The following is a 25,895-nucleotide window of genomic DNA, read 5'->3' as shown; positions in this document are numbered from 1 at the left end:
TCTTTTTTTCACATCAATCTACACTTCATACACCATAATGACAAAGCACAAAATGGATTTGTGACAACTTTGCAAATTCATTAAAAATAAAACACTAAAATAAGTAGGGATGCACCGAAACGTATCGGCCGAAATGCTTGCGCGTTTTGTCAGTAAAGCTGGTTCTGTAATCAGCGGTAAATGCCATCAGGTGCGTGATTTCACGTTGAGCCGTATATACTACACACAGCCGTTGTTCACTGACGAGCTGCGCAAATCCATGTTCATTATCAGTGTGAATTTGCGCAGCTCGTCGGTGAACAACGGCTGTGTGTAGTATATACGGCTCAACGTGAAATCACCGCTGATTACAGAACCGGCTTTACTGACAAAACGCGCAAGCATTTCGGCCGATACGTTTCGATGCATCCCTAAAAATAAGTATATTACATAAGTATTCATACCCTTAACTCAGTACTTCATTGAAGCACCTTTACAGCCTCAAGTCCTGGGTATGATGCGACAAGGTTTGCACATCTGCATTTGGCAGTTATCTGATATTCTTCACCTCACCTCTTCACCTCTCAAGCTCTGTCAGCTTGGATGGGGGCTGGCAGACATTTTTAGGTTTCTCCAGAAATGTTTGATTGCGTTCAGGCCAAGGCTGTGGCTGGGCCACTCAAGGACATTCACAGAGTTGTCTATAAGCTACTCTTGCTGTGTGCTTAGGGTCATTGTCTTGTTGGAAGGTGAACTTTCTGCCCAATTTGAGGTTCTGAATGCTCTGGGCTGGGTTTATTTATCATTATTTATCATTAAGGCTATCTCAGTATTTTGGTGCATTGAGCTTTTCTTCTACTCTGACAAGTCCCTCAGTTCCTGCCGCTGAAAATCAGCCCCACAGCATGAGGCTGCTACCAGTATACTTTACGTATGGGATGGTACTCTGCAGGTGATGAGCAGTGCCTGGTTTCCTTCAAACATGATGCTTGGAATTGAGGTTCATCAGACCAGAGAATCTTGTTTCTCACAGTCTGAGGGTCATTCAGGTGCTTTTTTGCCAATTCCAAGTGTGTTTTCATGTGTCTTCAATGAGGAGGGTTGAGTTTGGCCATATGGCCATAAGGCCTAGATCGGTGGAGTGCTGCAGTGATGTTTGTCCTTCTGCAAGTTACTTCCATCTGCATATATGATCATGGAGCTCAACCAAGTCCCTTCTCCATCAGTTGCTCAGTTTGTCCAGGAGGCCAGCTCTAGGAAGAGTCCTGTTTGTTACAAACTTCTTCCATTAAGGTTAACAGAGACTACATGCTTCTGTGAACCTTCAATGCAGCAGATTTTTTTCTGAACTCCTCCCCAGATGTGTGACTTGACGCAAGCCTGCTTCTGAGTTCTACAGGCAGTTCTTTTGACCTTAGGGCTTGGATTTTGCTCTGACATGCATTTTCAGCTGTTAGACCTTTTCTGAGAGGTGTGTGCCTTTCCAAATCATCATCATTCAAATAAATTTGCCACAGGTTAACTCCACTCGAAGTGTAGTAACATCTACAAGCAATATGTATGCTCCTGAGCTACATTTCAAGTGTCCCAGAAAAGGGTATGAAAACTTATGCAATGGAATCATTAAAAAAAAAAAAATTCTGGTAAATTTGAAAAGATCTGCTTTGTCATTGTAGTTTATGGAGTCTAGATTGATTTGGGAAAAAAGTAATTTAAAGCATTTTAACATAAGGCTGCAACATAAAAAACGTGAAAAAAATGAAGTGGTATGAATACTTTGTGTGTGTGTGTGTGTGTGTGTGTGAATAAAAACAAAAGTAACCTACTTTATCCCTGAGATTATAAAAAGCCATACTGTAACTTACCATCAGCGTTGCCAGGTATCTGTAACAAAACCAGCACGATTGGTACTCAAAATAGCCCATTCCAAGGGAAAATTACTATCAAAATTACTCAGTGTTCCAGGGGAAGGAATTTCCCTTCAACCCACCGACTAAAAAAACAGCCCGCGGCAGCAGTATAAAAGTAGCCCAATACCGTGGGAAAACTGTGGATTTGGCAACACTGCATACCACTGCAAGGAATAGCCATTGTATACTGTACAGTCTGCAGTGAGCAGGACGAACTAAAGTTTGTCCTAATCCATTATCCTCATCCACTCTCTTCATACGGTCAACATGTACAGTAGTTGTGAAATAATAGTCATCAGTGTATTGTCCTTCTGTTAAGTCAATCATCATCTTATTTTCCAATCATTTTACTTCCCACAATCACGTATGCCCATGTGTTTTAGTCACTTGGCTCAGGGAACACAGCAGCTGCGGCGGGTCATGAGGGCTGTGGAGAGTCGGGGGTCTCAGAGTTTTCGTAAGGTGAGATCTGGGTAAATGGGATTTTTGATGCTCATAATCACTCAGCAGGATTCAGAGGTTGTTTTCTGTTGTGTTGTGTTGTTCAGACAGTAGCACGCAGACTTGCAGAAGTGTTGCTGGGCTCAGTGTGTGAGGATGCGTACTGGGGTCCGTTGTCTCCTCCACCACCCGGCTGGCTGAAGAGAGAAGGATCCACACACCCCAAAGACGCCATCTACCCCTCGTCCAGACCACCACAGCGCTACAACACTGAGGGGTCTGACTCTCTCTTTCCTTTCACATTCTTTATATATTTAAACTAATTTTTCATGTAGGAAACAAAGCATAATCAGAATATAAAAGCATAACAAAATAAAACTAAATGAGTAAAGTTTGATGACAAACTTTGTTGTTGGCTTGACAAATTAAAGTAGCTTTTAAAAACGTGAAGTTATTGAAGTTAAAAACTAATTTAGAATATTAGACCCCATTAGACCTCATCAGACTGCTAAGAAACCACATGAAACCATTAGTCCTTTAAAAACCTCTAACCTGCTGAAACAAAAAAAACAGCTAAAACCAGACGTTGTTAACGTGTTTCTCGAAGTTGCTAGCGTGTTCTTAATTTTTGGTAACATGATTTATCATGTTTTAATATGTAGTTTAGTTTTGTTAACATTTTAGCATGTTTGTAACATTTTTAACACATTGTTAACATGCTTCTAGCATGTTGCTAGCACATTTTAATGCATTGCTAACGTGGTTAAACATGTTGTTAGCATGTTTTAGCATGTTAATAGCAAATTGCATCACATCTCTAGCATTTTAACATGTTGCTAACATGTTTTATAATGTTGATAACACGTTTCTAGCATGTCTTAGCACATTGTTAGCATTAGTTAGCATGTTGCTACCATTTTTTATCATATTTTAACACATTTCTAGCATGATTTAACTTTAATGTGCTTTAGCAAGTTGCTAGCATGATTTAGCACATTGTTAGCATTTTTAACATTTATAGCATGCTAGCATTTCTAAATATATTTATAGCACATAGGATGACGACAGAATGATTTAGCACCATGTTGCTAGCATGTTTTAAGACATTGCCAGAATGATTTAGCTTGTTGCTAACATGTTTCTATCATGTTTAGCGCATTTGTATCCTGTTTTAGCAAGTTGCTAACATAATTTTAACACATTGTTAGCATGTTTTAACATGTTTTAGCACATTGCCTGAATGATTTTGCATGTTGCTAACATGTTTCTAACATGTTTTAGCACACTGTTAGCATGTTTAACTTGTTAGCATGTTTCTATCATGTTTCAGCAAGTTGCTAGCATGATTTAACACATTGTTAGCATTTTCAGATGTTTCTTGCATGCTAGTGTTTTTATATATTTTATAGCATGATTTACCATGTTGCTACCATGGTGTAGCACATTGACAATGATTTAGCATGTTGCTTACATCTTTCTAACATGTTGTAACACATTTCTAGCATTATTTAACTTGTTAGTATCTATCATGTTTTAGCAAGTTGCTAGCATGATTTAGCATGTTGCTAGCATTTTTAACGTTTATAGCATCCTAACATTTTTATTAATTTTTATAGCATGATTTACCATGTTGCTAGCATGTTTTAGCACATTGACAGAATGATTTAGCATTTTCCTAACATGTTTCTAACATGTTTTAGCACATTTCTAGCATAATTTAATTTCTTAACATATTTCTATCGTGTTTTAGCAAGTTGCCAGCATTATAGCACATTGTTAGCAATTTTAGCGTTTATAGCCTGCTAACATTTTATATAAACTTTTATAGCATGATTTACCATGTTGCTAGCATGTTTTAGCACTTTGACAGAATGATTTAGCATTTTGCTAACATGTTTCTAACCTGTTTTAGCACATTTGTAACATGATTTAAATTGTTATTGTATTTCTACCATGTTTTAGCAAACATGATTTAGCACATTGTTAGCATTTTTTAACATGTTTATAACATAGCAGAATTTATATAAATTTGTATATCATGATTTACCATGTTGCTAGCATGTTTTAGCACATTGACAGAATGATTTAACATTTTGCTAACAGGTTTCTAACATTTTTAAGCACATTTCTAGCATGATTTAACTTCTTCACATATCTCTATCATGTTTTAGCAAGTTGTTAGCATGATTTAGCACATTGTTAGCATTTTAACATGTTTATATGCTAGCATTTTTTATATATTTTATAGCATGATTTACCATGTTGCTAGCATGTTTTAGCACATTGACAGAATGATTTACCATTTTGCTAACAGGTTTCTAACATTTTACACACTTTTCTAGCATGATTTAACTTCTTCACAAATTTCTATCATGTTTTAGCAAGTTGCTAGCATGATTCAGCACATTGTTAGCATTTTTAACATGTTTATATGTGTTTTTTTATATATATTTTATAACATGATTTACCACTTTGCTAAGATGTTTTAGCACATTTCTAGCAGAATTTAACTTCTTAGCATATTTCTGTCATGTTAGCAAGTTGTTAGCATGATTTAGCACATTGTTAGCATTTTAACATGTTTATATGCTAGCATTTTTAATATATTTTATAGCAGGATTTACCACGTTGCTAGCATGTTTTAGCACATTAACAGAATGATTTAGCATTTTTAACATGTTTATAGCATACTAGCATTTTCTGTCATTTTTTATAGCATGGTTAAACATGTTACTAGTGTGGTTTAGCACATTGGTAACATATTTTAGCTGGTTACTACATGTTTTAGCAAATTGCTAGCATGATTTAACACATTCATAGACAGATAGGTAAACAGGAAATGGAAAAAATATAGGAAAATGGTTGTCTGGTCAAAGTTTAGCATACTGTCAGAACATGCTTAAGAGCTGAGCTGACTTTGCCAGTCTCTAGGGGGAGATACTTTTAGAAGTTTTGTCTCAGAAAAAGAAGAAAAAATCTTACAAAGCAGGTCAGAATGCTTTGTCAAGCCAATAAGTGTTAATTTGAGCAGTTTAATGTACAGCACATCTCACTGCTATCATTAAATTGCATTGTATACATCAGCCATAGGACTGTATTGATCGATCACTTGAATCAGAGAGCATGAACAAAAAGACAAGCAGAGGACAGTGCTGGGGTTTGTTTGCCTGCTTTAATATTCAGGACACGGTGGAATGCTGTGTTGTGAATAAAACATACTGTAACTGTACCTGTGAGTCTGCAGACACCAAGCAGAGAAAGGAAAAATACAAGAGAGATGAAAAGACAAGGGGAGACTTTTGACAATGCGTCTGAAGGACAGAAATGAGAATATATGAAAGGAATATTCTAGTTTAGCATTCTGGGTACAGTTCAGTAACACACTATGATGGGACTCCAGATGGTATGGAGGGAAGTAGGATAAAGGGATGAGAAGGGGAAAGAAGGGATGAGAGAAACAAAACCTGTAAACAAAGACAAAATTGTTCAGAATACCAATAACATGTTAAAAATGTGACAACTGTGAGGATGGAAGTGAGTACAAAGAGCTCAGTTACAGACTGACATATGTAACTAGAGACTGACACACACACACACACCTTGGTGACGTGGTTTTTCCTTTTCCTGTTGCCACCCTGCAGAGCTTTCTGTCCACAGGACGTGGTTGAAGAGGCGGTGCTGGTGCTTCTCATCACAGAATCAATGGTGAGACAGTCTTCCTCACATTCATCCTGTCTTCCTTAACATGCTGTGTTGTGACGTCTCTTCTATTTAGCTGCATCTTGAGAACTACTGCATAATTATATTAGGAAGAAATAGGAAAACCTGACATTTGTCAAACGTATTTGATGTTATTTGTTATGTGGAACACAAAAGGAGGATTTTTTTTCCAGTAATATCCCTCTCTTCCATACTAAGTTTAGTGTGACCTCTAAATTGTCCTTTGGAGGTGGACTATTTTTCTAGGTGGATGAACTTGGATGCCCCAGTAAGATAAATATCCTACTTTTGGCATGGAAAAAATGTGAAATATAATAGATTGTCTGCTAATCTTCTTACTGTTCAAAAGAGATTTTGGTAACACTTTAGAACACCGTTCCGTCATTAATGAATAACTACACAGGAACAAATGACTAATGCACTATTAACATTATTAATAATTACTACTAACTAACAAGAAATTCATATTAACAAATCAGTAAGCAACAGTAGTTCACTATTAGCTAATCAGTAACTACTATTTTTTCATATCTCTTGGAGAACAAAGAATTACTATATACATGTTTATAATTAATGTGAATGATGCAAAATGTATAATTAATTCCAAAGTAAAGATCATGGTAACCCACTAGTAATGACTTAAGAATTACCAAATACTTCAGAAGGGATTATTAATTTTTTTGGATCCGTATTCTAAAGTGAAGATCATGATAACTCTTGTAATGACTGAAATCGTTGTAAGCTATTGAGGTGTATGTAAGGTTTTGGATAGTAATGACTCAAGTGTTTCTACATCCCTCTTAAGGAATTACTAATTATTTGGATCCGTATTCTAAAGTGAAGATCATTGTAACCCACTAGTAACGACTGAAGTTTTACCAAAGCCATCGGAAGTATTACTATCCAGAACCTTACAAAAACCTCAATAGTTTTTAGTCATTACTTTTACTCTTCACTTATATGAATACTGATCCAAACAAGTAGTAATTCAGGTAATACCTGAGTCATTACTAGTGGGTTACCACGATCTTCACTTTACAATAAATTTTACATTTTGCATCATTCACATTAATTACGAACATGTATATAGCTATTCTTAGCAATTCTCCAGGAGATATGAAAAAGAAATAGTAGCTAATAGTGAACTACCACGTTCAACTGAGCACTATTACTTACTGATTCATTAATCAGAGTTTAGTTAATAGTAGTTACTAGAATGTTAATAGTGCATTAGTCATGTGTTCCTGTGTAGTTATTCATTAATGACGGAACTGTATTCTAAAGTGTTACCGATACTTTTTTTAAAAAAGAAATTTATACTTTTAATCAGCAAAGATACGGTACCTGTCAAGTTTTTGAACAGTACGATTTTTAATGTTTTAAAATAAGTCTCTTCTGCTTACCAAGCCTGCATTTATTTGGTCCAAAATACAGCAAAAGCAGTAAAATTTCGGATTATTACTATTTGTTTTTTATTAGAAAAAAATTTAACCCTTTAACTGTCACTGTCCCCTTTGTGGGACACCTAAGTTACTTCACCATTTTACAAATAAATGCTAATCTAATCATGACAAATTATATATCCTTGGGAAGGTCTAAGACTCCTAAATAGATATTTTACCACTATTTTGTTTTACAGATTATGTAGGAAAAGTAATAGATTAATTTATGACAAGAGTGCACCTCAAAACATCTACATCATAGAAGGAGTTCTAACCTTTGTCACAAAAGACTTTCTCCGTTGCCTTTTTCCCTATCATGCTTTAGATATCATAATAAATTCTATATGAACTGAAAACTTAAAATCTCAAAATTCATTCTTTGAAAACCATTTTAAAATCAGACATTGCGTTACCATGGAAATTGTGCATCAAAATCATATGGATATAACTTTGGATAGTGTATTTTCATGTCTATGTTCAAGAGTGACAGTTAAAGGGTTAAATGTAATTTATTCCTGTGATCAAAGCTAAATTTTCAGCATCATTACTCCAGTCTTCAGTGTCACATGATCCTTCAGAAACATTCTAATATGCTGATTTGCTGTTCAAAAAACATTTATTCTTCTTATTATTAATATTATTTAAAACAGTTAACTGATGAATAGAAAGATCCAAAGGTCAGCATTTATCTGAATTAAAAAACTTTTGTAACATTATAAACTATACCATTCAAAAGCTTGGAGTCAGTATACTTTTTAATTTTATTTTGGGAGGAAATAAATTATAGAAATTAATACTTTTATTTAGCGAGGATGCTTTAAATTGATCAAAAGTGACGATAAAGACATTTATAATGTTACAAAATGTTTCTATTTCAGATAAATGCTGTTCTTCTGAACTTTCTATTCATCAAAGAAACCTGAAAAAATATTCAGCTGTTTTCAACATAATAATAATACATGTTTTTGAGCAGCAAGTCAGAATATTAGAATGATTTCTGAAGGATCATGTGACTGGATTAATGATAAAATTCAACTTTGAAATCACAGGAATAAATTACATTTTAAAATATATTCAAATATAAAATAATTATTTTAAATAGTACATATATTTTAAAATTGTACAGTTTTTGCTGTCTTAAAAAACATTAAAAATCTTACTGTTCAAAAACTTTTGACTGGTAGTGTATTCTTGAGCAGCAAAGCATATTCGAATGCTTTCAGAAGTACTGACTGCTGAAAATTGAGAAAAAAAAAAAAAAAAAAAAAAAAAAATATATATATATATATATATATATAGGAAATTGTCCCTTTGAACTGTAGTAATATTTCACAGTGTTACTGTTTATACAGTATTTGTAAGATGCAGAATTGGTAAGAATAAAGGACATCTTGTAAAAACATTAATCCGCAAAAACCTTACCAACCCAGACTTTTTGATCAATATATGTTGTTTATCAAGATATAAAGCACATTTTAAGAAATGTAGGATTTCATTTATATTTATAGACGTTATTTTGTGTGGTATTTGTGGTAAAACTTTGTATTTCTATGATATATGACATACTGTTTCAAATTGTCTGTTAGAAATGTTATGGTAATACAGACCCAGGTGTTTTTACTAGAACATTTTAATATATGAAAATGCCATGTTTATGTTTACAAATCATTTGTCTGCCAAATGCTTGTATTTAAAGCAACTTCAAACTAAACAAATGACAGAAATGATTGTTTAATGAGTTAAATTGATAAAAGAACAGCAACAACAACAAAATAAATCTGTTTTTGTTTTCCACTGGAAAAAAACATCATACACGTTTGATACAAATAAATATTTCCAGGATTTTCATTTTTGGGTGAACTATCCTTTTATCACAGAGCTTCCTAATCCCAAAGGCCCCCCAAAACAGTACATTTTGTGTGTATTTGATTCCCATTTCTGTTCTTGAACACTTTACTTATGAGCTAATGAGGTGAATTGAACATGAAAAGTAATAGTCATCTAAAATGTGCAGTGCTAGAGGTTCTCCTGCACCAGGATCGGGAAACCCAGCCATATTTACCATATTCCTAACCCTCTCTCTGTTGTCCCCTGTAGGCCAGTGGCGAGGCGGTAATCAGCCGCACACCGGAGCATCAGGAGGCGAGGGAGAATAGCATGCAGGATGCCTCCTCCGTCTACGACCTGCTGAGCATTGCCATGGCCAGGAGGGGGCAGTACGCCATGCTGTCAGAGGTGAGATGAGTCAGCACAGATCCATATCGACCCCGCGCTTTGCAAACAAGAGCAAGTGACCTGTATTTTATGTAGTAGCTTTTTCTCCTCCTTTATCACAAGCTGCCTCTTTCAGTCTGTCAATCTCTCTCTTGTCTCCTCCCAGTTGTATTGCTGCTTTTTTCCCACTTTCTCCTTCATCCTGACCTTCAGGTTGTTTCAGTAGTTGAGCTGTTGCGTGATGGTGAGCGTTTGCTCAGAGACGTTCTCAGGTGAATCTGAATCTAAGCTTAATGTTTTCACTGAATCCATGTCATTTCACTGGTAACCCACTGCCATTACTCGGTATTACCAACACATGCCTGCGTGTATGTCGAACGCAAATCCCTTTCTCATCAAATTTAAGCTCACTTTCTCATGCATGTGCCATGATGTGATGTGTACAGGATACACACAATCCCCTATCCATGCTGAAAACAACAAGATCCTTCCTAGAAATAACTAGTTGTGCTGAGCAGTGTCAACCGCATTATCATTTTCTTGGAAGGCTGCTTGCCTGTTTAAAATTTTCTTTCTGACTATGTTGTGGTGTGATTGTTTGTCATCAGTGTTTGGAGCGGGCCATGAAGTTCTCCTATAATGAGTTTCATCTTTGGTACCAGCTTGGCTTGTCGTTGATGGCAAGTGGGAAGGTGAGATTCAAGTCCTATTGTCATCACCAATGTTCTATTCATATGTTAGTCATTGCAATAATTTGCTATATTTAGATTCAGTTAAATAAATATGTTCTAGTATCTGAGGGAAAGAAGATTTAAATATCTATTTGAAATTTAAAATCCTTTAAAAAGGATGGTTCACTCAAAAATGACAATTCTGTCATCATTTACTCACCCTTAAAGGGATAGTTCACCCAAAAATGAAAATTACATCATGATTTACTCATCCTCAAGCCGTCCTAGGTGTATATGACTTTCTTCTTTCAGACGAATACAATTTAGAGTTATATTAAGAATGTCCTACCTCTTCCAAGATTTATAATGGCAGTGAATGGCTGTTGAGATTTTGAAATCACGGTTTATAAAGTTTTAAATACGAATATTTTTCTTACACAAATGCATCAGTTCACTTCAGCAGGCCTTTATTAACCTACCAGAGCTGTAATGAGTACTTTTTATGATGGATGGACACTTTATTGGACTAAAAAATCTCAACAGCCATTTACTGCTATTATAAAGCTTGGAAGAGCCAGGACTTTTTAGATGTAACTCCAACTGTATTCGTCTGAAAGAAGAAAGTCATATACACCTTAATTTTTGGGTGAAGTAACAATGTAAGTTGTTTCAAACCTGTATGAGTTACTTTCTTCTCATAACGTCCAAAAGAAGCTATTTTGAAGAATTTTGGTAACCAAACAGTTGCTGGTAGCCATTGACTTTCATAGTGGGGAAAAAAACTACTATGACTACTATGGAGTCTATGGCAATCTTTTTTTGTGTTCAACACAACAAATCCAAACAACTTAAGGTCTGAAAGAAATTAAGGGTGAGTTAATGATGACAAAATGTTCATTTTGGGGTGAACTATTCCTTTAAGAGGTGTAGGCATATCAGGTGATTTTCACACCACACTGAACACTGGGTTAATATCAATGTAGCGGCAACATTTTAGACTTTTGTGATGCACAGAAATATTTTAGTTTACTGAAACACAAAGGTTTCAGTTAGCCTGAACAGGAAAATAAAGTTGCGATAATTAATTGCGATAGTTAATTGGGTCTTTTTGTTGTTCAGGGTGTCGTATTCTCAGCTGATATAACACACCAGTCATAGTCAGGGTTGCCAAGTTTTCACAACAAAATCCGCCCAATTGCTACTCAAAACTAACCCAATACTGTTTCGATGGGGAATCCACTGTTAAAAATTGCATTTGTCTGATAAAATACATGTTTTTCGGTGGGTTTGCCATAGTAAAATACACATTCCCGGGGATAAATATCACGTTTTTGGTATCGCTTCAACATGAAAAACAACTCGCAACAACATCATTAAATTACCCTATTCTGCGGGACAATCGCGGACCTGGCAACACTGGTTGTAGTTAAGTTCTTCAATGAGCGTCAAGCTCACACATAAACTTAAACACATTTTGAAGTGTGATGTGAGAGCATTGTGAAGTTTGCGCAGGAAGTGACTGAAGCACACAGGACCATCAGTTCTCATGTGAGTATTACAACATGCTTATGTTGTACTTTACAAAAAGCTTACATTTATGTATGCTTACATAATGTACTCTCAACACTTTCATAAATGTGTGTACAACAGTTGGTGAGAAGCAATAGTTTATAGTAATATATATATACACTGCCCTCCAGAAGTTTGGAAACACCCCTGGCAAAGTGTGGTTTTGGACGATATCAGCATAAATCCTTATCATTTTTTAGTGCAAATACATTAAAGTAACTTGACATTATCATTAAAGACCAGCAATAATAATTTTCATTTTGATTACATAATAATGGTGATATATACATGTCAAAGTCATGCCCCTTTGCCAGCTGTGATGCCTGGTTACTGGTTTAAACTTGGCCCAGGTTTTTAAAAGATTTTTGGGTCAGCACACCTTAATAGCTTCAACAATTGATTGCCAATTAAGTTTAGAATACAATGATTTTAGGCCCAGATTATGTAAAGCTGTAATAGCTGCTAATTGTGGATATTTTGATGAATCGAAAATGTAATTTTTTTTGTATGTATAAACTGTTTATGCAATAAAATATGTTTTTGTAGTTTGTGTTGTCCTTTGTCAGTGCAAAATTATCACAAATTAAAAAGGATTCATGCCAATATTGTCCAAAACCCACTTTTCTATGGTGTTTGGAAACTTTTGGAGGGCAGCGTATATATATATTAGTATGTAGTATATATTTCGAATAAAAAAAAAAACTGGGGTGCACTATTCCTTTAGAACGTTGTGTAACAGTGTGGTGCTAGCGGGTTGTGAAGTAACAGTCCACCAATCATAAACTGCCTCAGTTTCTGTCTCATTGAATATTCATGAGCTCTTGTACAGATGCAGGGGCTTTAACGTGCTGTTTCTAGTTTCAGAAATAGGTAAAAATGTTGGTGACAGGAAATCCCACTCTGCATGTTTTGTTGTTGTTTTATATTGTGTTTCTAAGTCTTACGATAACCAGAAATATATGTGACAACATCTCCACACAAGCAGTTATTAACACAGGTCATGCTCTTGTTGTGTAATCTACTTGTCCAGTCAATGTTATTAACCTCATGAATATGCAAATGAGAATGCTCATCTGGGGGTGATAATCCAAAATGACCCTAGGTTAATGATTTTAAGGATTAAAGGTTCACGCTTCTTACATTGTGTGTAGATGAATATAGAACACCTACATTACCATATAAAGAAAAACTACAGAAAAACTATCAAACAATATTTTGAATTACTCTCTCTTACATGTGTGTGTATATATTTGAAGGCTGTGTTGTCAATGATATTTTACAGAATGAGGGTGCAGTGTCGGTGCTTAAAGAGTGTGTGACAATGAGACCACAGGACCCCATCCCACCTCTGCTTGCAGCAAAATTGTGCATCAACCAGCTGCACTGGGTGAGAATAAGACAAAAACCACATGTGCACAAAACACAGAATCATTCTGCAAAACTAAAAATTAAAAAAGCGTTGCGCAAAAATGTTTGGTTTATAGAAGACTTAAAATCAGTTAATGCTCTAAAAGTTTCATTTTTTGTTTAAGATTAATAGTAATATGAATTAATATTTATATTAATTAATTAATATTTTATTTTTATTCAGTGAGAAAGGATTAAATTGATCCAAAGTGGCATTAAATACATTTATAATGTTATAATGCTTAGTTTAAATAAATGCTGTTCTTTTGAACTTGAAATTTAAAAAAAAAATGGCAAAAAATATATCAAATATATCAAAAATATATCCAGGCTTATCGTATTTCATTTACCTTTTTAACTCTTATAGCACCAGCTAGTCCAGTCTCCCTAACATTTGTTTAGAATGCAGGCTTGTTTAGAATCACCTGTCACATGTGCTCACCAGGTTGTGTGAAGTTTTGAGTTTTCATTTAGGCTTCATAGGCTTTTAGGTATATTTGGACAGACCTCTTTTCTAAACGACCCCCTTATAGCTTCCCAAAGGGTAAATGTCAACTTTGTGCACATGTGTGAAAACACAGTGCAATATACCATTGTTTACGCCTTGAAAAATACAGTATTGCCCCTAGTGGCTGATTTCTTTCAAGTTTTTCACAGACCTTAAGGGCCGTAAGTCGAACAGGCCCACCGAGTTTTGTTCCAACTGACCTCCGTTAACCTGATCTAATAGGTGCTCAAAGTTCATTGACCTATGGTGGCTATGTGTTTTGAGATATGCAAATGTCCTTAAAGTCACTTGTGGCACTTTGGACCAAGACTGTGCGCAGTAATTTTCATGTCGGTAGGACAAACGGTTGCGTAGTTATGGCCGTTTTTATGTTTTTTCCCTCGTATAGCGCCACCAAGTGGCCAAGCTCCATTAATTTTTCCATGTAACCTCAGATTCAGCTCTTACATGCGCATTGTGAGTTTGGTGAAGATATCTCAGTCCATTCAAAAGTTGTAGCCGTTTTAGTAAAAGCTGCCCTGCCCCTTTCGAATGTTTTGGCATTCCTATGCAACGGTGAGACGAAAGTTCAACTTTTTTTTATTAAATATTTATATTCACTCTCCTGAGAATCTCCCTGCACTGGTGTGGTTCCGATCGGGCGAAAAACCTAGGACTAGTTTGCAAAAGTATGTTTTTCAAAAAATGCAAAATACCCGAAAATTTTGCCAAGGATTACAACAACCTAAGACACTTGAGCCTGCGACAAATGGTTTAAGTTATTTTGTACTTTTGATCGCACTAGCGACCCTGTCAGGTGAGCCTTGGTGTCGTTGTAGGCGGTGTGAGTACTACCATCCCTCCAAGTTTCAAGTCTCTATGACTTACAGTTTGGTCTGCGTGATCAGGTTTACGTGAAGATTGCTGATCCTTGGCCATTCTAACAATTACAATAGGGTTTCAGGTTCTAAATATATTAAACAGTTAATTTAAATTTTAATGTTTCACAATATTGCTGTTTTTACTATTTCTGGTAAGCATAAGAGACTTTTTTAAAAAACATTAAAAATGTTACTGATCCCAAATTTTGAACCATAGTGTACATACCAGCAAAAGGAAAATGTATGTTTTAGGCTATGAATTAAATAAGCAATGGGCATTTGAGGAAGATTCATTGAAAATATTCACTTTGGCATCCATAAATCCTTAAATCCATAAATCCTAATCTCATAAATCCTATATAATCCTAATATATTTATATTAAAACTAGCTGTGCTCACAGCATTATTCATTTAGAAATGATTTGTGATCCAGATGACATTAAAACTGTATGAGAAATATTAAATCTGTATTTTTCAGCCTTTTTAAAGGGGTGCTATTATGCTTTTTCACCTTTTGAATTTTAGTCAGTGTGTGGTGTGTATCTTTGGGCATAAAAAAGATCTACAAAGAGGTTTATGGCACAATAGAGCAGTATAGCCACAAAAACTTACTGCACAGGCTTTAATGCCAGATAGCACACCATCCCACAGTCACACTTCAGACCGGCCCTTTATCATCACAGCATCAAAACAGGGCATGCGGGGATTTGTCCTCAAACAGTTGTCCTTGATGCTGATTCATGTCAGCATGTCTAGCATTTCAATTAATGAATAGCATACAGTAGTAAGTAATTTAATTTGTATATGCTACCAGTGAAAAGGTTGGAATAAACATGTTCTTCAATATTTTTGAAAAACTTTTCTAAGCTTTTAATCAGTAAAATTGTTTTCTATTTGAATACATTTTAAAATGTAATTTATTCCTGTGATGCAAAGATGAATTTTCAGTATCATTTCTCCAGTCTTCAGTGTCACATGATCCTTCAGAAATCACTCTAATATGCTTCTGCTCAGTTATGATCAATTATTATTGGTGCATGATCAATGTTGAAAACAATTTTCGGTGCTTAATATTTTTTGTGGAAACAACCATCCATGGTTTGAACCCACAACCCATAAGTTTCCAGCTCAGATCTTTAACCTCTACACTACTCCACCACTATATCATTGTAAGTTGAGAAGCGCTGATATAAATCATCTAATGCTTGTGTAAATGTGTGTGTGTCAGCTGGAGGATGCAGTGACCCTCTCAGCAGGTGTGGTTGCTTTAGGAGAGCATGCTGGGGAGTCTCTTCCTCGAGCTCATCTGGCCATCGGACTGTGTCGTAGTCTGCAGGCCTCTGACGGTAAGCCCGGCCTTTAAGCGCGATTATCATTCTCTGATGCTAAAAAATGATCCAGGCCCCCAGCTGTCCTCAGCTGCTCCCTCATGTCTGCGGTGACTCACTCTTTAACTGTGTGTTTGCAGCTACGCTGAAAGCCGATCGCGATGAGTTCAACAGAAGAGCGCTGCAGTCACTACGGAAGTACGCTTGATGTTTACCTCTTATGTTTCAGCATGTGTGCTTAACACAGATTGTGTTAAGGAGGCATCAGCCACCCACTGTGTGGGAATTGTTTCAGATGATCCTTTGCTATGTTTATACCATAAATTTTAATAATATTAAAACTGACAGCATTTTTATTTCTCAAAACCACACCACTGTTTGGGGTCTGGAAGATTTTTTTAAAGATTTTTAAAAGAAATCTCTCGTATTTCAACCAATGCTGAATTTATTTGATTAAAAATAACAATAAAAACAATAACATTGTGAAATATTATTACAATTTAAAATGTTTTCTATTGTAATATACTTATAAATTAATTAAATTGGCTTAGGAAGCCAACTTACTGATCTAATTAAAACTTATTCTTTCTCATGTTTTTCTTTTTATTCATAGCCAAATATTAAAAGTATCTACTCCTTGAGCTTTAAAACTACAATCGCTTTGGTTCAGACCTTCAGACTGGTCTGACTAAGGGTTATTTTTGTTTACTGATTCAGCTGGTTTTAGCTTGTTGTTAACTGTTCTTTAATCCTGCTAGAAACATGCTAATCTTGCTAACAACATGTTAATCGTGCTAGAGATGTGTTAACAACATGCTAATCATGCTAAAACATGTTGGTAACATGCTAATCATGCTAGAAACATGCTACACATAAACAACATGCTAATAATGCTAGAAACATGTTGAAACATGATGATCATGTTACAAGCATGCTATCAGCCTAACAACATGCTAGTCATGTTAACAACACATTAACCATATGTTAATAATGTTATAAACATGCTAACAACATGCTAATAATGCTTACAAGTTGGTAGCAACATGCTAATCATGCTATCAACATGTTAATCATGTTAAAACATGTTAGAAACATGATAATCATACTAAAACATGGTAACAAGCTACTCATGCTAACAACATACTAGCAACATGCTAATCATGCTATCAACATGTTAACAACATGGTAATAATTCTAGAAACATGCTGTCAACATGTTAGCAGTATATTAACAGTAATAATCATGTTTAAACCATGCTAACAACATGCTAATCATTCTAGAAACATGTTATCAACATGCTAATCCTGATATAAACATGTTAATCATGCTAACAACGTGTTAATAATGATAACAAGTTGCTAGCAAAATGCTAATCATGCTATCAACGTGTTAATCATGTTAAAATATGTTAGAAACATGATAATCATAGTAAAAACATGGTATCAAGCTGCTCGTACTAACAACATACTAGCAACATGCTAATCATGCTACCAACTTGCTAACAACATGCTAATCACGCTAACAACATGATAACATGAAACATGCTGTCAACATGTTAGCAGTATGCTAACATAGTAATAATCATGCTAAGACCATGATAGCAACATGCTAATCAATCTAGAAACATGTTATCAACATACCAATCCTGCTAGAAACTTGCTAATCTTGCTAACAACATGTTAATCATGCAAGAAACATGTTAATAACATGTTAACCATACTAAAACATTTTGGAAACATGATAATCATACTAGAAACATGTTAATAATGGTAAAAACATGTTAGTAACATGCATATGATTCTAGAAACATGCTAACCACATACTAATCATGTTAGAAACATGTTAATAATGGTAAAAACATGTTAGTAACATGCATATGATGCTAGAAACATGCTAACCACATACTAATCATGTTAGAAACATGTTAATAATGGTAAAACATGTTAGTAACATGCATATGATGCTAGAAACATGCTAACCACATACTAATCATGTTAGAAACATGTTAATAATGGTAAAACCATGTTAGTAACATGCATATGATGCTAGAAACATGCTAACCACATACTAATCATGTTAGAAACATGTTAATAATGGTAAAAAACATGTTAGTAACATGCATATGATGCTAGAAACATGCTAACCACATACTAATCATGTTAATAATGGTAAAAACATGTTAGTAACATGCATATGATGCTAGAAACATGCTAACCACATACTAATCATGTTAGAAACATGTTAATAATGGTAAAAACATGTTAGTAACATGCATATGATTCTAGAAACATGCTAACCACATACTAATCATGTTAGAAACATGTTAATAATGGTAAAAACATGTTAGTAACATGCATATGATGCTAGAAACATGCTAACCACATACTAATCATGTTAGAAACATGTTAATAATGGTAAAAACATGTTAGTAACATGCATATGATTCTAGAAACATGCTAACCACATACTAATCATGTTAGAAACATGTTAATAATGGTAAAAACATGTTAGTAACATGCATATGATGCTAGAAACATGCTAACCACATACTAATCATGTTAGAAACATGTTAATAATGGTAAAACATGTTAGTAACATGCATATGATGCTAGAAACATGCTAACCACATACTAATCATGTTAGAAACATGTTAATAATGGTAAAACCATGTTAGTAACATGCATATGATGCTAGAAACATGCTAACCACATACTAATCATGTTAGAAACATGTTAATAATGGTAAAAAACATGTTAGTAACATGCATATGATGCTAGAAACATGCTAACCACATACTAATCATGTTAATAATGGTAAAAACATGTTAGTAACATGCATATGATGCTAGAAACATGCTAACCACATACTAATCATGTTAGAAACATGTTAATAATGGTAAAAACATGTTAGTAACATGCATATGATGCTAGAAACATGCTAACCACATACTAATCATGTTAGAAACATGTTAATAATGGTAAAAACATGTTAGTAACATGCATATGATTCTAGAAACATGCTAACCACATACTAATCATGTTAGAAACATGTTAATAATGGTAAAAACATGTTAGTAACATGCATATGATGCTAGAAACATGCTAACCACATACTAATCATGTTAAGAATGGTAAAAAACATGTTAGTAACATGCATATGATGCTAGAAACATGCTAACCACATACTAATCATGTTAATAATGGTAAAAACATGTTAGTAACATGCATATGATTCTAGAAACATGCTAACCACATACTAATCATGTTGGAAACATGTTAATAATGGTAAAACCATGTTAGTAACATGCATATGATTCTAGAAACGTGCTAACCACATACTAATCATGTTAGAAACATGTTAATAATGCTAAAACCACGTTAGTAACATGCATATGATGCTAGAAACATGCTAACCACATACTAATCATGTTAGAAACATGTTAATAATGGTAAAACCACGTTAGTAACATGCATATGATGCTAGAAACATGCTAACCACATACTAATCATGTTAGAAACATGTTAATAATGGTAAAACCACGTTAGTAACATGCATATGATGCTAGAAACATGCTAACCACATACTAATCATGTTAGAAACATGTTAATAATGGTAAAAACATGTTAGTAACATGCATATGATGCTAGAAACATGCTAACCACATACTAATCATGTTAGAAATGTTAATAATGGTAAAAACATCTTAGTAACATGCATATGATGCTAGAAACATGGTAAAAACATATTATCAACATGTGTTATGCTACAACATGTTGGTAACATGTTAATAATGGTAAAAACATGTTGATAACATGTTAAGTGTGCTAGAAACATGCTAACAACAAACCAATTGTGCTAGAAACATACTAATCATGCTAGAAATATGCTATCAACATGACACACATGCTAGCAACATAGTAATAATACTAGCAACATGGTAACAGCATGCTAATAATTTTAACAATAAGATAATGCTAACAACATGTTAACATGTTAGAAACAATGATAACATGCTGATCATGCTACAAACATGGTAACATGTAACATGTTAATTATGCTAATAAGATGCTAATCATGTTAACAACATGTTAATAATGTTAGAATCATACTAGCAACATGCTAATCATGCTAAAAACAAATTCACAACATGTTAATCATGCTAAAACATGTTGCCAATATGTTAGAAACATTCTAGCAGCATGCTATTATTCTAAAAACACGTTAGCAACATTCTAATCATGCTCAAAACATGCTAACAACATGCTAATCATGCTAGCAACATGTTAAATCATGTTAGCAATGTGCTAAAGCACGATAGCAAGATGCTGCAACATTATTTATCTAAATGTTCCAACTTAAGCTTCAGTATCACATGATCCTTCAGAAATCATTCTAAAATGATGATTTGCTGCTCGGGAAACATTTCTTATCATCAATGTTGAAAACAGTTGTGCTGCTTATAATAACTTTTTACAAGATTCTCTAATTAATAAAAAGAACAGCATTTATTTGAAATAAAAATATGTAACAATATTGAAGACTACTGTTACTTCTTATCAGCTTAATGCAGCCTTGTTGAATAAAAGTATTAATTTATTTAAAAAAAAACCTTACTTACAAACTTTTGCATGGTAGTGTATCTACATAGATTTTTTATGTGAAAAACTGTGCTGTTAACAGAAGAAAATAATCACAAAAAATCTCACAATTATTTATAAAACAGACTGAATTTGGTGATACATAAATTTGGTGAATATTAAGATAAAAAAAAATAATTCAAAAAACATTTTCATGTTTTTTCTCTCACTTATTTCTTAGATATCATAGTTATCTAGTTAATGTGTTATGGAAACTTGATTCTAAATACAAATCTTTTCATTTACACAAATGGTAATGTTTTCAAATTTTTAATCATGTTACTATGCAGTTTCACAATTTCTTTAAAAAAAAAATGCAGTGTCACAATTAATTGCAAGGGTTTAAGGTCAGCCTGGTAAAAAGTTTTTTTTTTTTCTTTCAGAGCACATGCATTGGACCCTGAGGACCCTCAGATCACCTTTTACCTCTCACTGCAACTTGCGCTGATTCGACAGGTTAGCACGTTAACACGTCAATCTCGCTGACTAGATGCGATTTTGTAAGGATATCTGATTTCTGTTCTTCATACTTTCCAAGAAAAGAAATTTACATTAATCTCTCTTCTTATTTTGCATGGCTGTGGATTTTTGTAGCTTTTTGTTTACACATACGACTGTCAAGGTCATGATTGTGTGAACAGTTCTTTATCTCATCATATTCCTACCTACTGTATGTGACCTCTTGTGTTTGTGGTAGGTGTCAGAAGCGATGGAGCCGCTGCAGTCAGCTCTGAATGTTCGTGGGGATGATCTACACTCTCTACATCTGCTGACTCTACTGCTCAGTGCCCAGAAACACTACCAACACGCCCTTGATACACTTAAACTCGCCATTAACCAGCACCCGGACAACTTTAAGTATGTTTTCATCTAAAAATTTATATTCATCATCATTTGCTCAACATCGTGTCATTCTAAAGTTAGCCAATAGTCCACTTTCAACTAATTATAAGTAGGGCTGGCAAACGATTAATCGCATACAAAATAAAAGTTTGAGTTTGCCTAATATATGTGACCCTGGACCACAAAACCAGTCATAAGGGTCAATTTTTCCAAACTGAGATTTATACATCATCTGTAGGCTGAATAAATAAGCTTTCCATTGATGTATGGTTTGCTATGATAGAACAATATTTGTGTGAGATACAACTATTTGAAAATCTGGAATCTGACAGTGCAAAAAAATCTAAATATTGAGAAAATCACCTTTAAATTTATCCAAATAAAGTTCTTAACATTGCATATTACTAACCTAAAATTAAGTTTTGATATATTTACAATAGGAATTTTACAAAATATCTTAATGGAACATGATTTTTACTTAATTTCCTAATGATTTTTGGCATAAAACAAAAACCAATAATTTTGACCCATACAATGTATTTTTGGCCATTGCTACATATATACCCCAGTGACTTAAGACTGGTTTTGTGGTCCAGGGTCACATATGTGTGTGTACTGTGTGTAATTATTATGCATATATAAATAAAAGCACATTCATGTATATATTTAAGAAATATTTACAAGTATATGTATTTATTATCATTTTTATAAAATTATTATATATAAATAAAAATACATTTGTACATAAATAACATATTGCTCTTAAACATATACATTTAATTTGTGTGCATTTATATATACATAATAATTACACACACACACACACACATATATTAGGCAAACTCGAACTTTTATTTTGTATGTGATTAATCACAATCATCTTCCAACCCTAATTATAAGTAATCTTGCAACTACATGTCAACTAACTCTCATTAAGGTATTAGCAGACTGTTAAGTTAGGGTAAGAGTACATGCAAAGTTAGTTATAGTCAGTAGAATATGACCATCAAAATAAAGCAAAAATTAAGCTGACAGTCCTGAATATATATGTCTGCAACCTCCAGGGAGCTGCATTAGAATATTTAAAGCCATAGTTCACCCCAAAATGAAACTTCATTCATTTACAAACCTGCTGAACACAAAAGAAGATATTTTGAAGAATGTTGTTAATCAAACGGTTGACTGTGGCCATTGACTTCTATAGTATTTTTCCCCTAATATGGAAGTGAGTGGCTGCTGGCAACTTAAACATTTTTCAAAATATCTTCATGTTGCTCACAAAAAAGAAACTTATACAGGTTTGGAACAACTTGAGGGTGAGAAAATGATGGCAAAATGTACATTTTTGGGTGAACTATCCCTTTAACTGCATTAGAGAAAATGTCAAACCTAGTGGCATCTAAACGCAAATGCAGAGTCTTTGTTCAGAACAGTGTGTTTTTTGTATTTTTTAAAGAAATGCTAATTTTAAAGAAAAATGTCAGTGGCTTTAGAGGCTTTTGCATCTGAAATCTTCAGTTCTAAACCTAAATTATTTTTTTTTGTGAAGTGTTCTACTTAAGAAGTGTTTTTGTGTACATTTCCTTCCGTTCAGTTTTGACATCACCATGTGGGGTCAGTGTTGCACTCGAGACGAGTGGAGAGAAAACAATTAGGATCAAGCTTATATCAGAGTAACACATAAGAGCGTGTAAAGACCCCAGTCTCTCACACACAAACACACTGAAACTATTGTGCGTTACAATGGTCGTATTGTCACACGTCTCATTCCAAGAACCTCTGTGTCTGAAGAAAACAAATCATCACTTTATCACTGGAAAGAGTGAACTCAGCTTTCTAGAAACTTTGTTTGTTGACATATGGGAGGAGGAAGAGTGAACCATGGTCTATGTAAACTAAAATGACATTTGATGACCTACTTAACTTTGTTAATCTGACATAATTGTCAAATTTAATGTATATTATGATTTTGAATATATAAGTGTTTTAGTGCTTTTAAGTGATCTGTCCATCTGTTTCCAAATGAGGAAATATTTCCTCGCCTTCACCTGCACCTGATCTCCAGCTGCTCCCTGACCTCCAGTCCAGTTCTCCTGGCCCAGTGTTATTATTAACTAAAACTGAAAAAATAAAAAAATATATTTTTATTATTTGAAAAATTGTTTTTTTAAATAATTAAAAATGACAAGCACAAAACCAAATTACTAAAATTAAAAATCCAATTATTCAAAAATAAATAAATACTATGAAAGTGTATTAATAACACTAAAAGAACACTGTCACTGTGCTATATGGGATAATGACCATTTTGTCTGTACACCAGTTATAGCTTTAGTCCTCCTGTGGTAAACTGGTGTAAACCTACTAGGGTAAATTCAGATTATATATGTACTTTACCACCACGCTACTGCTGTTCCAGCACAAGGGACTGTCGCAGCAGGAGAATCCACATCTCTTTCTCACTGGAGTGAATGCTCTGCTGGCCCTGTTTACACACACAATCTTAATAGCACACACCCCCACACACACACCTTCACATTCATCTCGCTTCACCCCTCCACCCTCCAGCACACACAGACGTCCACCCACTTGCTAAAGCTTGCTAAACACAGGGACAGTTCAGGGGGAAGAACGTCCCCAGACAGCTGCAGAATTGTTGTTTCTGTTAGAAGCAGCTGAAGCGTTGGTCACTGATAATGGAGAAGTTGGGTTGATAGTGTCTGACCCAGAGAATTCTGTAATAACTGCAGAAAACTGTTATCGGTTAACATTCGTATCATCTCAATGGTAAATGCTTGTGTGTGCATTCAGCTCAGGAAGTATGTGGCAGTCTGACCAAAAATCTGTATAAATTTTTTTTTTTTAGGATTCTGGTGGTCTTACAGTTTATAACGTTTTTTCCCTGACTGGACAGATTGCTGCATTTTAATCATGTCCTTAAACTCCTCAAACCATAGTATGAGTGGTTTTGATGTAAGTTAAATTTAAAATTTAAAATTTTATAATTTCAAAATTTAAAAGCGAAAACAGAATGGTCTGACCTTTGCATTGTGAAATTATGCTACATAACACGTCTCTATGAAACAAAAACAGCAGACGGGCTGAATGAGAATGCAAATTCAATCTGTGACAGCAGGTGGCGCTTATGGAACAGCAGCAATACAGCATTTCCTTTGTTACCTCTGTAAACAAAGCAGTGCTGCACTCATGAAACTACTTTAATGTGCATGATACAGAGGCAAGGTGAAAAGCAAATGCCATCTAAGCTTTTATAAAGATAGTCAGTTCCCCTCAGAGATACATTCCACCTTAATTCAGTATTTATAATTTTCTCCCAACATTTCGTGCATTGTGAACAATAAGCTTGCGCTGCATGTTACAGCCTTCATCTTCAGCATCTCTGGCTTCTGTTAACAGCTGTTTACAGTTGGTTTATTTGCCTAGTAAATAATTAGTTGTGTGTTATTAATAGTTTTAAGTTTTCCAACCATTAGTCAGAAGTGTATGCAGTTAATGGGGATCTCCTCTCAATTCACCAGGCTGTCTATGTTGCTTTGCCACTTGTACCAGTATGCTGTTTTAAAAAAAAAAAAAACTATTTGCAGCATTTTTCATGTGAGAACAATAAAACAGTAAACCATTTAACAAATATTGTATACACTGCCAGTCAAAAGTTTTTGAACAGTAAGATTTTACAGAATTCTCTTCTGCTCACCAAGCCTGCATTTATTTGATCCAAAATACAGCAAAAGCAGTACTATTATTTTTACTAGTTAAAATAACTAAAATAAGTTTTCTATTTTAATATATTTTAAAATGTAATTTATTCCTGTGATCAAAGCTGAATTTTCAGCATCATAACTCCAGTCTTCAGTGTCACATGATCCTCTAATCATTCTAATATGCTGATTTGCTGTTCATTATTATTATTATCAATATTTAAAACAGTTGATTCTTTGATGAATAGAAACTAGAAATCAAAAGCTTTTGTATCATTATACACTATACCATTCAGAAGCTTGGAGTCATTTTATTTCATTTTTAAATTTTTATTTGGAGAAATTATAGAAATGAATACTTTTATTTAGCAAGGATGCTTTAAATTGATCTAAAGTGATGATACAGGCATTTATAATGTTTTCAAAATATTTCTATTTCAGATAAATGCTGTTCTTCCGAACTTTCTATTCATCAAAGAAACCTGAAAAAAATCTACTCAGCTGTTTTCAACATAATAATTATTATAAATGTTTTTTGAGAAGCAAATCAGAATATTAGAATGATTTCTGAAGGATAATGTGACACTGAAGACTGGAGTAATGAAGCTGAAAATTCAGCTTTGAAATCATAGGAATTAATTACATCT

At 34.2% G+C, this 25,895-nt stretch overlaps 1 protein-coding gene across 1 annotated transcript in view; it reads left to right on the top strand.

Moving 5' to 3' along the window:
* ttc7a (tetratricopeptide repeat domain 7A) overlaps positions 1 to 25,895 on the top strand; it is a 64,207-nt gene that overhangs the window by 20,163 nt on the left and 18,149 nt on the right. Inside the window, exons 7-16 of the mRNA XM_051125214.1 lie at positions 2,273 to 2,351; positions 2,438 to 2,607; positions 5,972 to 6,035; positions 9,590 to 9,727; positions 10,315 to 10,398; positions 13,229 to 13,333; positions 15,950 to 16,067; positions 16,190 to 16,247; positions 21,070 to 21,142; positions 21,384 to 21,544. Coding sequence (XP_050981171.1) covers positions 2,273 to 2,351; positions 2,438 to 2,607; positions 5,972 to 6,035; positions 9,590 to 9,727; positions 10,315 to 10,398; positions 13,229 to 13,333; positions 15,950 to 16,067; positions 16,190 to 16,247; positions 21,070 to 21,142; positions 21,384 to 21,544 — 1,050 coding nt within the window. The remainder of the gene's footprint in view (positions 1 to 2,272; positions 2,352 to 2,437; positions 2,608 to 5,971; positions 6,036 to 9,589; positions 9,728 to 10,314; positions 10,399 to 13,228; positions 13,334 to 15,949; positions 16,068 to 16,189; positions 16,248 to 21,069; positions 21,143 to 21,383; positions 21,545 to 25,895) is intronic.

Source organism: Labeo rohita, chromosome 13, assembly GCF_022985175.1.
Source record: "Labeo rohita strain BAU-BD-2019 chromosome 13, IGBB_LRoh.1.0, whole genome shotgun sequence".
Taxonomy (NCBI): Eukaryota; Metazoa; Chordata; class Actinopteri; order Cypriniformes; family Cyprinidae; genus Labeo; species Labeo rohita.
The sequence above is the reverse complement of the archived record's forward strand: the minus strand, read 5'-3'. Positions and strand labels throughout refer to the sequence as shown.